General features: G+C 35.3%; 1 protein-coding gene across 7 annotated transcripts in view; it reads right to left on the bottom strand.

Moving 5' to 3' along the window:
• The window catches only part of ASPH (aspartate beta-hydroxylase), a 523,279-nt gene that overhangs the window by 131,021 nt on the left and 376,145 nt on the right, over nt 1-16,113 (bottom strand). For all 7 annotated transcript variants that reach the window (XM_069100008.1, XM_069100007.1, XM_069100009.1 and 4 more), the window contains one exon: nt 15,482-15,523. In XM_069100008.1, coding sequence (XP_068956109.1) covers nt 15,482-15,523 — 42 coding nt within the window. The remainder of the gene's footprint in view (nt 1-15,481; nt 15,524-16,113) is intronic.

Genomic DNA, 16,113 nt, shown 5'->3' on the forward strand with positions numbered 1-16,113 from the left:
CACACACACACACACACACACACACACACACAAACTAGCTGTGTAACCCTGGGCAAGTTACTTAACCCCAAATGCCCTTCAAAAGGCAAAAAAAAGAAATGAAGAACATGAAGAGTTCAGAGAAACTTGGGAAGACTTGTAGGAAGTCAACAAAAAGTTAGCAAAGCTAGAAAAACAATTTACATAATAGCCATGATCTTATCTTTTGCTTTTATATTATCTGTATTTTCCATTGTATTCTTCTATGTCCTCTCAAAAAGCCATCCCTTTAATTGCTTGAAAAAAGAAAAAGAGTTCCATAAAACTAAAAGGCTGAATGAACCCCAATTATGCAAAGTGCCAGGGGGAGGTGTCATTTCATATCTGTTCTTTGGGGCCATGCTTGATCATTGCAACTATACAGCACTGAGTTTTGATTGTCTTGATGTTATAGTGGGTTCTTGCTGACACTGTTTCCCTGGTTCTGCTTACTTCACTTTTCAGTAGTTCATTTAAGTCTGTCCACGAATCTCTATATTCATCATGTTCATCAGTTCTTCCGGCACAGTCAGATTCCATTACATTAATGTGCCATGCCATGATTAATTTAGCTATTTCTGAATGAATGCACATTTACTTTAATTCTGGGGGGGGGGTGTTTTTATTTTTTGTTGCTATAAATATTTTGGGACAGCTAGGTGGTTCAGTAAAATAGAATGATGGGTCTGGAGTCAAGAAGACCTGAGTTCAAATGTGACCTCAGATGCTTACTACCTGTGTGACCCTGGGCAAGTCACTAAACCCTGTTTGCCTCCTATATAATGAGCAGGAGAAGTAAATGGCAAACCACTCAAGTATCTTTGTTAAGAAAACTCTCAAAAGGGGTCATGAAGAGCTGGACATGACTGAAGAAAAATAATAAATGTTTTGTTATATATAGAACTTTTTTTTTTGTACCATTAACTGCTGTGAAATCTATGGCTACCAGTGAAATCCCTGGGTCAAATGTTATGGACATTTTAGTCACTTTCTCTGAAAAATTCCAAACTGCTTACAAGAACAGTCAATAATTCATGGCTCCACAGTATATTAGTGTGCCATCTTTCATCAATTATTCCAACATATGATTAATGCCATTTTCTGTCATCTTGGCCAATTTGCTGGAAGTGAAGTAAAACCTAAGTGTTTAAATTTTTCTCATTATTCATGATTTTGAGCATTCTTTCATAAGGTCATGAGTAATTTTGCAATTTCAATTTTAAGAAGTGTTTGTTCATGTCATCTGACTGCTAGAAATAGCTTTTGATATATTTCTGGTAGTTTTTTATATATCTTGGATATTAGACCCTTATCAGAAACATTTGATAAAAAAAAAAGACACCCCCACCCCAGTCAGTTGGATCTTTTCCTAGCCTATTTCTATCAATTTTTTGATGAAAAAATTTTTCAATTTCATGTAATAAAATCATTTTATCTTTTGCAATTTCATGGAATATTTTGGTTAAGAATTTTCCCCTAAGTCAACCCCCCAATTTCCCTGCCCTCCCCCCTCCAAAAAGCAAATAACAATAATAATAGTAATTTACCCCTATTGACTACTGCTTTTCATACTCAGATTGGAGTTGCAGTCCTGGGTGGTAGTCCCAGGGCAAGGAGGAGCATAAGCACAACAAAGTTTATGGCCACAGTGGATCAGGAACCCTCATCACAGTTTCAGGGCAGAAAAAAATTTCTTTTAGTCATTCATAGAACAGAACATAGGCCAGGAGAATGATAAACACACCTCTCATTAGATCATACCACCTTAAAAGAACTGAAAACTTACAGTTTCCTAAAAGTATCCCTGAAAACAGCTACACAAAAGCCCCGAGGCTTGGGACAGTGTGTCCTCCACCCTGGAAGCAGTTTCATTTTAACAGAGTTAAACGTCAAGAAATAGACTGGAAAAATAAGCAAGTAACAAAAAAATTCTGACCACAGCAAGTTACTATAGTGACAAGGAAGATCAAAATATATCCTCAGAAGAACATCACAAAGTTAAAGCTCCTACATCCAAATCTTCCAACAAAAATATGAATTGGTCTCAGGCTAAGGAAGAGCTCAAAAAGGATTTTGAAATTCAAGTAAAAGAGGTAAAAGAAAAATTGGAAAGAGAAATGAGAGTGATGCAAGAAATCATGAAAAAAAATCATGAAAAAAGAAAACTTTGTAAAGGAGACACAAAAAATACTGAAGAAAATTATACCTCATAAAAACAAAATAGGGGGGCAGCGAGGTGGTGCAATGCATAGAGCACTGGCCCTGAAGTCAGGAGGACCTGAGTTCAAATTCAGCCTCAGACACTTGACACTTAACAAGATGTGTGACCTTGGGCAAATCACTTAACCCCAATTGCCTTATCTTACTCCCTCCAATGCCCCCCCCCAAAAGGCCAAATGGTAAAAGAGGTTAAAAAATCCGATAAAGAGAAGAATGCCTTGAAAAGCAGAAAATTTGCTGAAGACCAAGCTCCTTAAAAAAGTAGAACTGGCCAAATGGAAAAGGAGGTACCCCAAATGGAGTCACAAAGTATTGAACAGGGCTGAAAATGAATGATAACAACTGTTGTATCTATAAAGGCACTGCGTGCTCTTTGGTAAATAAGACTCCTCAATATTTTATACATTTTGTAGTTATTTTGAATGATGCTTCTGTTTTTATTATTGCCTGCTGGATTTTGTTTTTTCTCTTCAGAAATGCCAGTTACTTTTGTGGGCTAATCTTGAAGCCTGCACATATTACCTTACTGTTAGTGGAGCTAGGAATTGATTCAGCCACTCTGAAACATAATTTGGAACTATATACAAAAAAAAAAAAAAAACTTGGATTTTTTAGTACACAGTTCACACTGACCCAGAGATATCATTACTAGGTTTATACACAAAAGAGGTCAAAGAAAGAATAAAAAGATCTAAAGTTGCAAAATCATTTATAGCCATTCTTTTTGCTATAGCGAAGAACTCAAAATTAAAAGGCTGTCTAACACTTGGGGAATGCCTGAAAAAATTACGACTTATGAATGTAATGGAATATTACAACAACATGAGAAAAATTAAAAGGATAGTTTCAGACAGACCTGTTAAGATTTGTATGAACTGATGCAGAACAACATTAACAAAACTCAGAAAACAACAATGGTGAAACATGTTACCTACCTTCTGACAGAGAGGTAATGAATTCAAAGCGAAGAATGAGATATTTTCAGGCACGGACAATTTGAGGATTTGTTTTGCTTGACTACCCATATGACACACAGGAAATATTTTGCTTTTTTTTTCCAATTACTGGGGGTAGGGTGGGGCACAGTGGATAGTTGGGAAAGGAGAGGGAAGCTAGCAATGGAGTTGCCAAGAGGAAAATGAAAAAGTAACAGAAAGAGGTCATTGAAGTATTTTTTTTAAGCACAGAAAATAACAACAAAGGTCAGTAGGAAAGAGATAAGCAAGGCAGCTTAGAAGATAATATGTTGAATTATGACATAACTTAAAAAGGAAAGAAAGCTCTTTACAATACAGCAGTACCTTTGTGTACAATCCTCTTTTTCTGTTCCATTTTTTTATATAATGCTCATCTTATTTAGTATTTGGTATTTTGTCTGAACCAAACCAAAAAATTGTTTGTGAAGTTTAAAAAAAAATTTAAATAAACTTAAAAAAATAAACTACAAATACAATTTTTAAAAATGAAAAGATACACAGTCTATAACTACAATATTGACTAATTTTCTCAAATAGTTTCTTTGTTGATTCCTTAGAATTTTCTAAGTAAATTATCATGTTGTCAGTGAATAATGATATTTCTATCTTTGTCTATCTTTATGCCTTAAATTTACTTTCTTTCTCTTATTGCCTATTGTTAGCCTTTCTAGAATCACTGCTTTACTTCTATATTTACTGGGAAAGATTCTAGTATTTCCCCATTTTATACAACATTCACTTTGGTAGATAGTTTTTGTCATAATAAGAAGGGATCCCCCCCCTTACCCCTGACTTTCTGGGATTTTTACCCTAAACAAAGAAAGAAATAAAACAAATAAATGAATTAAAGTGTTCTAGAAGATTTTCCTTGCATCTGTTGAGTTCATCATGTGGGTTTTTTTAATGCATTTTTAATATTATTAATAGAGCTAATTATTTTTCTAATGTTTCTATTTTTGCTTCCCTTGTACAGATCCAATTTTATTGTAGTGAATTTGTTTTGGGGGGGGGGTGTGGTGGTAAATTTCTATAGTTTTTTTTGCCTGAATTTTATTTTAAATTTTTAAAATTGCTATTCATTAACAATATTGTTCTCTAAGTCTCTTTTTTGGCTTTATCTTTTTCTGGTTTAGGTCAGTTTTTGCCTCAAAAGTATATCAAAGTCATCTGTAAATCAATCTGATGAGGAGTACCCTCACTGCTCCCTTCTTGTTGTTGTTTTCCATCATGTCTGACTCTTCTTGACCCCATTTGGGGTTTTCTTGGCAAAGATACTAGAGTGGTTTACCATTTCCTTCTCTAGCTCATTTTATAAATGAGGAAACTAAGGCAAAAAGAGTTAAGTGACTTGCCCAGAGTGACACTGCTAGTAAGTGTCTAAGGTCAAATTTGAACTCAGGTCTTCCTGACTTTAAGCCTGGTCCCTCTATCCAGTCCTTTATCCTCCATTTAGCTGCCCTTTATACCTAGTTCAATTTCTTTTCCTGAGATTAGATTATTTAAGATCTTTCTTTGGTGTTCTGTTAATTTGAACATTTTATGTTATCATATATAATCTATTTCTTTTCAATTCTCAGGGATTTTTGGCATATAATGATGTATAATACGTTCTGATAATTTTTTTTCTCTTGTGGGTTTATGATTTCACCTTGACTATTTTTTATTTTGTTACTCTGATTTTCCACTACTTTCTTCTTTATATATGGTTGGCTAAAGGTTTATCAATTTTTCGTCTTTTCAAACACCCAGCTTTTGTTTTGCTATCAGTTCTATAGTCTTTTTAGTTTCTAATTTATCTCTTTCTCTTTTAATTTGAAGACTTCTCCTTCAGTGCTTATTTTATGTTTATCTGTTGGCTTTCTAATTTTCATAAATGAACATCCATCTCATAAATATTATTTAAAGATTTTGGTGACATTTTTATGGAAATAACTTTTCTGAGTACTGTTTTAGCTTTCAACCCCCCAAATTTTGACGTTCTGTTTCATAATTACCATTATTTTGTTGATTTTTTTTTGTTATTTGTTCTTTGATCCAAATGTTATTTTGCTTGTCCTCTCTGAATTGCTCACTATTTTCATTATATAAAGTTCTATGTAGGATTGGTTTTGCATTTGTGCTTTTTCACATTTATTTGTAATTTCTCTGTGCCCTAATACATAGTATATTTTCATAAAATAATTATGATGGAGTACTGAGATGGTACCATTCAAAATGCTAGATAAGGAAACATCTCACATTCTCCTCTATCTTCACACCCCTTCAATTCATTTATATATCCTGCTACTCCTTAAATAATACACTGATTACCTATGGGAGAGTCAAAGGGCTTTAATTCTGCTCCTCTGATTTCACTTTTATTTCTTCAAACTTTGTCTCTATCTTTATCCTGGGGAGAACTTTTTCCATTTCTTGATGATCTCTCTCTCTCTTTTTTTAACCTGTTGGTCCCAACCATTAAGTAGGTCTTTGTCTTCCATTCTGTTTAAATATTTTCTAGGCATCAGATAGTTTAATTCATTATTCTTTACTTAGTCACTGTACTTATTTGCTTTTCTAATATTTCTACTCTTGGTTGAGGTATTTGCAAGTCAGTCAGCAAGCATTTATTAAGTGCTTACTATGTGTTAGGCACTGTGTTAAGTGACAGGGAGACAAAAAGAAGCAAAAACAAAGTTCCAGCTGTCAAGAAAAGTACAAGGGAGGGAGGGAGGGAGGGGGAGAAGAAGAGGGAGAGGGAAAGGGAGAGGGCAAGGGAGAGGGCAAGGGAGAGAGAGGGATAAAGGAATTGGAAAGGGAAGGCATTAGCAGTGGGAAAGGTCTCCTGCAGTAGGAAGTGAGATTTGAGATAAGGCTTGAAAGAAACTGAGGAAACAAAGAGGTAGAGATGAGGGGACAAAGAATTCAGGGATAAAGGACACACAATGCAAAAGTACAGAGATGGGAGATAGATTCTGGTATTCAATAACTGAAAATAAGCCATCATAGATGGATTATAGACTGTATAAAAAGGAATAAGGGATAAGAATACTAGAAAGTTAGAAAGGGTACAGGTTATAAGGAAGTTTAAAGGCCAACAGGAGGGCTTATATTTGATACTGGAGGTAATAAATAAGAAGGGAAATTCACTGAGCAACAGGATGACAAGGTCAGAACTATGCTTGAAAAAAATCATTTTGGCAGCTGAGTGGAGAATGGATTTGAGTTGGGAAGTACTTGAGGTGAAGAGACCAATTAGAAGTCTACTGTAACAGTCCTGAGAAGAGGTACTGAGTGCTGAACTATGGTTGTGGTTATATAAGTGAAGAGATTTTGTAAAGTTAGAAACAATTAGATTTGTGGGGTGAGAATGAGGATTCAGGGTGACATCAAATTTGCAGATTTTTATGTCTAAGAGAATTCTGGTGCCTTCAACAGTAAGAGGGAAGTTCTGGAATCATGGTGGGAGAAGTGGGGCAGTGAAGTATGCAGGAAAAATCATGTGTTTTGTTTTGAGTATGTTGAGTTTGAAATGTCTATGAGACATCCAGTTCAAGATGTTCCAGAGGTAATGGGAGACCCTGTAGTTAGCAAAAAGACCAAAGATGGATACATAGATCTGAGAAACATCCACTAAGACATGATAACTGAACCCATGGAAGCTGATGAGGTCACGAAGTGACAGAGTAGAGAATGAAAAGAAGAGCCTTGGGGAACAGCCACTATTAACAGCATGATGTTAATAAAGCAGCAGAAAAGGAAACTGAGAAGTATTACTTAGACAGATGGGAAGAGCTAGAGGATTACAGTTTCATGGAAATCTAGACAGGAGAGAGTGTACAGAAGGTGGTCCAGTAACAAATGCTGCAGAGAGGCCAAAGAAAATCAGAGTTGGGAAAAGATCATTTGATTTGACACTTTAAAGATTACTGGTAACTTTGGAGTGAGCAGTTTCAGTAGAATGATGAAATGGGAAGCTTAAACTTCAGAGGGTTTTAAAGGCATGAGAAAAAATGAAGTGGAATCATTGATTGCAGATGATTTTCTCAAAGAATTTAGCTGAGAATTGGGAGAAAGGGAAATGGGATGAAATATAGGGCAATAGTTACGAATGACAGTTGCATCAAATGAGAGTTTTTAAGGGCAGGGTAAACATGGGAATATTTACAGGAAGCAGGGAAGGAGCCAGTACATAATGGAGAGATGGAAGAGTAAAGAAAGTGTTTCTGTTGTTCCAAGTTTGATATTCTACTGAGGTTTTTTGTTCTGTTTTGTTTTTTTGTTGTTAAGGAATGCTGCAAATGGCTTCTCATTGGTTTCTCTTTGATCACTGATTAGACTCAGGTTTTCAGGGTATGTAATTTTAACTATAAAGTTTTACACTTAGCTTAAAAACTATCAACTTCAGGGTTGGCTAGGTGGCGCAGTGAATAGAGCACTGGCCCTGGAGTCAGGAGGACCCGAGTTCAAATCCGGCTTCAGACACTTAACACAAAAACTAGCCGTGTGACCTTGGGCAAAGTCGCTTAACCCCAATTGTCCTCCAAAAAGCAAAAAACAAAACAAACAAACAAAAAAACTATCAACTTCACAAATACAGAACGGGAAAGGAGAGACAAGGTAATAGTTTTTGCATAAAAGATCCAGGGATAAGTTAAAAACATGACAAGGTAGTCAAACATGCTAATGATAACTATCCTAATCTACAATAAGAAAAACACCATATCCAGAATGAGAGAACTGATAGGTCAACTGTGATCATTTCACATGTCTTTACCTATGTCCAAAGGTCAGAATAAAGATGTTTTATTTCTGTTATATTGCAGATATACTGAATCCTATAACATTGTTGTAAAATCATAGTAAGAGCACTGGATTAAGAGTGAGGGAACACAGATTCTAGTCTGGTCCAACCATTAACTAATGATATTACCTTAGTCAAGTCACTTTTAACTCTTCTGGGTTTCCTTCTCTTTATGATGAGGTGGTTAACCTGATGATCTCTGTTTTCTTTTTCTTTCTGAGGCTGGGTCTCCCTATCTCACCTAGACTAGAAACGCAGTGATGATCCAATGACGATCAGCATGGAAGCTTTAACCTGCTCCATTTCTCATCTGGGCCAGTTTAGCTCCTAGGAGCAAGCCATACTTTGCCCCCAGGAGCAAGGATTCTAGGCATGCCCCACAATGCCCATTTAGCTAGATAATCTCTAAGTTACCTTCCACTTCTTACATTCCACAATTCTACCTCTGCCTGTGTCACAGAAACTTAAGAACTAGAAGGCATGCCTAATCATCTAATCCAACTCCCTCTTTTTAAAGATGACTGAAATTGGGGCGGCCAGGTAGCACAGCGAGTAAAAGTACCAGCCCCAGTGTCGGGATAACCTGGGGGATCGAATCTGGGCTCAGATACTTAGCACCACACCCAGAAAAAACTGGCCATGTTACCTTGAACAAGTTACTTAACCCCAATTGCTAAAAAAAAAAAAGAAAAAAAAAAGGAGAGATGACTGAAATAAAACCCAGAGAGTTATAGAACTTGGACATGTCATTCAGCTAGTTAAAATCAGAGTCGAGGCAGGAAGTCAAGTCTTGACCCATAGCTTAGTATTCTTTCCATTATACCATACTGCTTGTGTTGCTGCCATTTGGAGTTAGGAAGACCAGAGTTTGAATCCCACCTCAGACATTTACTATGTGACTATAGGACCATAACTTTAACCTTTCTGGGACTATTTCCTCAAATGTAAAATAAGAGTAAATCTACTGACCTCTAATGCCCCTTCCAGCTCTAAACCTGTGAAATATCCTTATGGAATATTATTGGTAAGACTGATAAAATCTGTGCAAAGGAAAATACTATGTCAATTATCAATGTCCCTTTCTTCTTCTTCCCCCTACATTTTAGCCACTTCACTGTCTACATTATCACTAGTATCTGATAAAGAAGAGTCAGACAAATGAACACAATCTATTTGTGTTGAATATGTTTAATTTTTTACTATACTAGTAAAAACTCTAAGGGGAAAAAGGTTAAAACAACTAGGCAAAAGGAGACCTAATAATCCTTATTCCCTGTTATAATTCAATTCAACGAGCATTTATTGTCTTCTGTGTATTCTGCTAGATACTAAGGTCTTAAAACCTTAGGCAGCTAGGTGGCACAGGGGATTGAGTGCCAGGCCTGGAGTGAGGAAGACCTGAGTTCAAATCTGTTCTCACACAGGTGACTCCATCAAGTCACTTAACCCTGTTTGCCTCAGTTTCCTCATCTATAAAATGAGCTAAAGAAAAAAAAATGGTAAACCACTCCACCATCTTTGCTAAGAAAATACCAAATGGAATCAAAAAGAGTTAGCTGCCACACAAATGAAAGACAAAGGTTATAAAAGATAAATACAATCAGAGAACTTGTGTTCAAGAAACACTATGGTAAGGGAGATAAGGCACATACACATGTAATTATAATATATAGTAGCATGAGAGATGGAATAGCATTGCAAAGTTAGGGGATTTGGAGTCAGAGGACCTAGGATTGAATCCTAATTTTGCAAATTACTATTTGTGTGACTTGGGTGAGGTATTTCACCTCCGTAGGTCTGGTTTTCCTCACTGATAAAATGAGGAGGTTGGGTTAGAAAGTCTGATATTTCTTTCAGCTATAGATCTCTGATCCTTTAAGCTAAGTGTCATAAAAGAAACACAAATGAAATGCTAAGCAAGTATAGAGGAGGCAGAGATTACTTCCAGCTCTGCCATGGTTGAATTTGCAACAGTGCAAGAGAGGAGAGAGAGAAAGACATCATAGAAAAGTTCATTAAGGAAGTGACTTCTGAGGTGAGCCTAGAAGGATGATGTGTAGGATTTCAATGGGTGATGATGAAAAAAAAAAAAAGTAGAGAGAACAGCTTAAGCTAAATCATGGCATTGGAGCACAGTGTTTAAGGAATTGTGAAAAGTAGTTTGGTACTTTGGAGATTTAAAGGAGAGCTAGAAGAAATAAGGCTGGAAAGAAAGGTTGGAAGTAGTTCATGAAGGCTCTCAGGTGACAAGCTTTGCTGCTGGTACTTAATTCTATAGCCAAAGAGAAGCCACCTTGCATGAATTCTGATAAGAGTAGTGCCTTAGGACTAAATCCCAATAGCAATAACCAGAATGACTGCAAGGAAAAAGACTGATGAATGTCTGAATAAACTCTGGTATATGATAGTGATGGAATACTATTGTGCTATGAGAAAAAACATGGACAGACTTGTGAATAATGAAGAGCACAATGAGTAGAACCAAAAGCATGTTGTATATAGTAACAGCAATATGTTTTTAAGAACTTTGAGTGAATAAGACATTCTGACTATTATAAATATGCAAATAAACTACAAAGAACCTATGAAGATGCTATCTGCACCCAGAGAAAGAACTGATAAAGTATGTATATAATTTTACATACATAGATGTACATACTATACATACATACATATTTATGTCTATATATATTTGTATCTAATGGTTGCCATCTTGAGGGGGGTACAGAAAAATGGAAGAAAAAAAGAACAAAATTTACATGATAATTTTATTATATATTTAAAAGGAATAGCAAGTGTAATGGTAAAGGGGATTTGAGGACCTTTCCTGATTTGAAAATACACTCTTCCCCCTAATAGGCTGAATGTGGTCACATGGAGCCTGTGATCGGAAGCTTGTTTTTCAGGAATGCCTACACCTTGTTACTTTGTGGTTGGGCAGTGGGTCAAGAGGGCTGTGACATTCTCTGAGCCAGGAGAAGCCTATATATACCCTGATGTGAGGTTTTGCTTTGGGGCTCACTTATGGGAAGAGTTATGTGATTTGGCCAGATGAGACTCTGTGCAATCGCTGAGCCCGCCAGCTTTGAAAACCCAGATATTGGTGCTTCTCTCTCTGGTAACTAACTAGGTATGGATGTAATGCTCAGACAGCTGGAAGCCCTGTCTTTTGGTCTGCTTCTCTGTCTGCATTTTTTTGTCTGCTTGTAACTTCTGTTTGTATTTTCTCTCAAGTTCAGGGTGCTGACTTTTTCCCCTGAAGTAGGTAAATGATATATATTTTATTAATGTAAGATGGTTAACCCCTTTCTGAGTTGCTTTCCTTTAGTAAAGCAGATCAAAGAACCTGTGCTAGAAGTCATCCTGGCTATGCTAGGGTGCTTGCTGCTACAGCAAGTTATACATAATAGATTTGCAGTTTAATTCCAATCATCTTTTTTTTATTATACTGTTATAGAAATGTTTGTATTATTTCATAAGTTAATTTTTTTTAAAGAGAAAAGACTGGTTACATGGCATCTGGAATAGTCTAGTATGAATTAGGTTAGTGGCAGTGGGAATAAGAAAAAGAAAAGAGAGACTAGATGGAGAAATGCCAGGATCCCCCTTCCTCTTATACTCAGGTATAAGAACGGAGAAAGAAAAAGGAGTCCAAGATGAGTGGTGTTTCAAAGACAGAAGAATAGTGATGTTATTAACAGAAAAATTAAAGTTGTAAGAAAGTTTTACAGAGAAGTGGAAGAATTTGGAATTACCTTTATAATATATAATCAGCATCAAACTGCTCATTTGAGCCAATGATACATCAGTTTCAACTTCTGCTGTATACCTTATTTAATACAAGCACTAAATCTGACTTGTTGCATAGCACCCTCTAGCGCACAATTAGGGCATAGATTCTTCAAAAAGTGATTTTTTGTTTGGTGGAAACTAGGAATTCCTTTTAACTCCTTTTTGAATGTACATGATATCCAATTACATTATTAAAGACAATAAATGAATAATTTAAAAGAGAAAGAACTATCACTCTAAGTAATATGTTTAATCTAAGTCTAATACTGCAATGTAACATGTATAAATTTATAAACAGAGCTGCCTAAAAGATATCCTAGATTCTCAAATAAGATTTCTATAAATATAAGGCTTCTATTTTAAAGTATAAACCAAAAAAAAAACCGCTTGATCAAAAAATACTTTATCTGGTAAAACAAAGAACACCACTCACCCACCCTACTCCTGGAACTTAAAGTTTTCTAATTCCAATAACACACATAATAAAAATGAAACCAAACAATTAAATTACCAGATTGGTATTCAACAAATTTTAGGAGTATAACTTTTGTGACTAGGAACATTTAAGAGTTTAGCCTTCAATTATACTGATTAGTATTTTATATCTATTAAAACTATCATCACTATGTGTAAAAAACATGACATCCAGTGGAGAAAAACACATATAGCAATAGTTAAAATTCATTGGGATGGCTTTCTTCTTAAGAAATGAGCATATCAAAAGTATGGAATTAACTGCTTTTGTTTTTTTGCTGTTTTTTTTTTACATAAAGCTAGGGAAAAAGATATACAGGCACCGGGGTATAGAAATCCATCTTGCCTTACCAGAAAGTCGGGGGACTGGGGGAGGATATGGAGGAGGATATGAGAGAACAGACTGGGGAAGTAGGCTAGCTATTTTAAGGTGGGGGTAGGGGAAAGATGGGGAGAAAAATTTGTAATTCAAAATCTTGTGGAAATGAATATTGAAAACTAAAAATAAATAAATAAATTGAAAAAAAGTATGGAATTAAGGATATTAAAGTCATATATTTAGAATTTGTCCCTACTTTGAAGTCAAATTAATTCTAATTCTCTGATTCTCCTGGGCAAGTAACTTAACCTCTCTAGACCTCAGTTTCCTTCACTGTAAAATGAAGGACTTAGACTAGATAACCTATGAGGTCCCCTCCAATTCTAAATCTTTGATCCCAGAGGATATACTTTAAAATAAATATTAAGAATGATCTAGTTTCATTATATCTCTAAGACTTAGAGATTTTTTTTTACCAAACACCAAAGAAAGAGGAGGGTGTATATGGCTAAGTCAACCCAACTGCTGTTAAATCCTAAAACAGAGATGCTAAAAACTGAAGTTTTTATTCTACGGTATGCCACCTTGATTAAATTGGCATAATTTTTAACTACAAACCAGTTTTCCTTCACGTTAAATTCAAACCTGATATTTTAAATCATCACTTAGGATGCTCTATTTTCCAAAAGGAGCACTGCATTAAATAAAGTTTTTAATAACTGAATACCATGTGCCATGTACTATGCTCAGCAGTGGGGATACAAATCCAAGCACAGACTCTATCCACAATGTATGTGGCATTGAGCACTTTGGAAGTTTGGTGAAGTCCATGGACCCCTTTTCAGAATATTTTTTTTTAAATTCATAATTACTAGACATGTGACCTTGGGCAAGTCACTTAACCCCAATTGCCCTGCATTACCCCCTCCAAAAAGCAAAAAAAAAAAAATCATAATTGAAAGCAATGCTAAAATTAGAAGTCAGTAAAACTGATATATATATATATATATATATTTTTTTTTTTTTTTTCCTCCATCGAAGTTTCACATTATCTATAAAATCTATCTATGTACCTCCTGCAGGGGGAAGGGAGGGCGGTGTTCCATGGACTCCAAATTAAAAGGCCCTGCCCTATGGGTTGAACCTTTCAGTTTGATATTGAAAGGTAAGGTATATTTCCTACAGCAAAGAAATCTAGTTGAAAGAGTAGGTTAAATGAAGAGTGCTTTTCTCTCAATAGTTTCCTGAGAAATCAGTCTGGAGTTCCAAACTTCTGAGAATCTGTCAAAGAACAGTGAATCACTTTGTGAACAGCTGAATGATCAATTGGGATGAACTGTACTTGAGAAATCATGTAATGCTTTCAATGTTCCTAAGTCATTCTGAAACAATTGCCTACCTTTTAAAAGTACTTGCAATATCCTTCTGGGGATTGATCATACAATGCCATAATCTTTAAAAAAATCACAAGTGTGGATTGCCCACAAATGAAAGGAAGAAACATGGTGGGAACAAATAGACTGCAGTATATATTACCAGGGACAAAGTACAGGCTAGAAAAAAATACTGAAGCCATCTGGAAAAGGAGTAGATGGAGATATTATGAAGAAGAGCAAGGGATAACAGCACTTGTGTTACATAGGTATTTCAGGATATTCTTGTGTATGGTGAGACCTCGGGGAAGATATCTATCACATTAGATATAGGTAGCCCTCCTGCGAAGAATTTAAAGGACAACATGAACAGTTGTTACATAGGATCAAAAAGTGAGGATGGACTGGAACCTGCAGCATTAAAGGGAATATACATATCAGTGAAATAACAAATCCATTAAAGAATTCAATTACGATCATTCAAAAAGTATCCACTTTTAGCTAATTTTCAAATATGACAACTTGCAGAGGAGTCTACTACACATTTCCCAATTTCTCCAATGGGATAAATGGAATGGGTAGCCTGGCATCAATAGTAAATTCCAATGTTAATGTGATGCCTGAGGGCAATTCACATCTGGTTTGATTAAACCTCCATTTTGAAGAACTTGTTCAGGACTTCAATGATAAAGTATATTAAAAAAATACTTTTTTTTTTCTATTAAGCAGGTGAAAGATGTTTTCCAACATTCTTTTTACTATCAAGGAGACGAATATTAGAATATTGAATCATCAGTGTCATCAAAGCATGTCTTTTCTGGCAAATACAATAAGCAACCAGCAAGAATTTGTTCAGTACCTACGAGATGAAGGGCATTGTGATGATATGGCAAACCTAGTTTCTAACTTTTTTGCTGATTTCTCTTCATATAATGTTTTAACGGGTAGTTATTGTTAACAAAACATCCTTTATGTTTAGGCAGTTAGATGGAACAATGGGCCTGGAATCAGGAAAACGAGTTCAAATCCAGCCTCAAACAACTGAGTAGCTTGTATGACCATAGGAAAGTCACTTAACTTCTATTTGCCTCAGTTTGTTCATCTGTAAAATGAAGACAATAGTAGCACCTACCTCCTTGGATAGTTGTGAGGAACAAATGAGATAATAATTGTAAAGCACTTAGCACAGAGCTTGGAACTTAGGAAATTATATATATATATATATATATATATACATATATATATATATGTTAGCTATTAGCATTAATAATAATATCAATAAATATTAATGCTGACATTTATATTAATTTAATAATTATTTAGCTAAAGGTTGAACCAAGTCACATTATTTGGTATGAGACAATAATGACTCTATAATACACCTACTTAATATAAGAAGTTAAAATGAAAACATAAGCAACTTTTTTTAGAAATGCAAAATGAAAACAATGTTATGTCACTCATTAACTGCACAGTGACATCTATACATGTATTGTAGCTGAATAGTGAAACAAAATAATCTCACCTTTTTCTTTTTGTTCTGGATCATTTGTTTTCACAACTGTTTCTGAAAGATTAAAGAAAAAACAAGAAACATTATGAAATTCAACATCTTAAAGAGTAAAAAGTTTTTTAATCTTTGTGAATAATGATAACTTCATTCATCACCCTTGAGTTCCCTAGCACCTTAGCACAGTACCCTGTACACAGTAGAAGCTTAATAAATATTTGTTGACTAAATTTCATGAAAAATGAATCTTAAGTAAACAAAAAGTTCTCAAAACTGAACATGTTAAGTATGAAATTTGCTCTAGTGCAATGATACTTTGCCCTCAGAGGCAGCTAGGTAGCACAATGGAAAGAGCTGTGGGCCTGGAATCAGAAAAACAGGCCTCCCTGAATCTAAATCTGATCTCAGATACTTACTAGCTGTATGATGCTGGCCAAGTCACGTAACACTGTTTGTCTCAGTTTCTTCATCTGTAAAAGGAACTGGAGAAGGAAATGGCAAACTACTCCAGTATCTTTGCAAGAAAACCCTAAATGGGGGCACGAAAAGTGAAACCCAAAAGAAATGACTAAACAACACAACGCCCTTACTATAAGTGTGCACTTGGAATGAAACTATAAGGACAAATAGAAAAAATACATTCCATG

This window comes from Petaurus breviceps, unplaced genomic scaffold (genome assembly GCF_028583685.1).
Source record: "Petaurus breviceps papuanus isolate PSGF00001 unplaced genomic scaffold, PetGlider_PUasm1.0 38, whole genome shotgun sequence".
Lineage (NCBI taxonomy): Eukaryota > Metazoa > Chordata > Mammalia > Diprotodontia > Petauridae > Petaurus > Petaurus breviceps.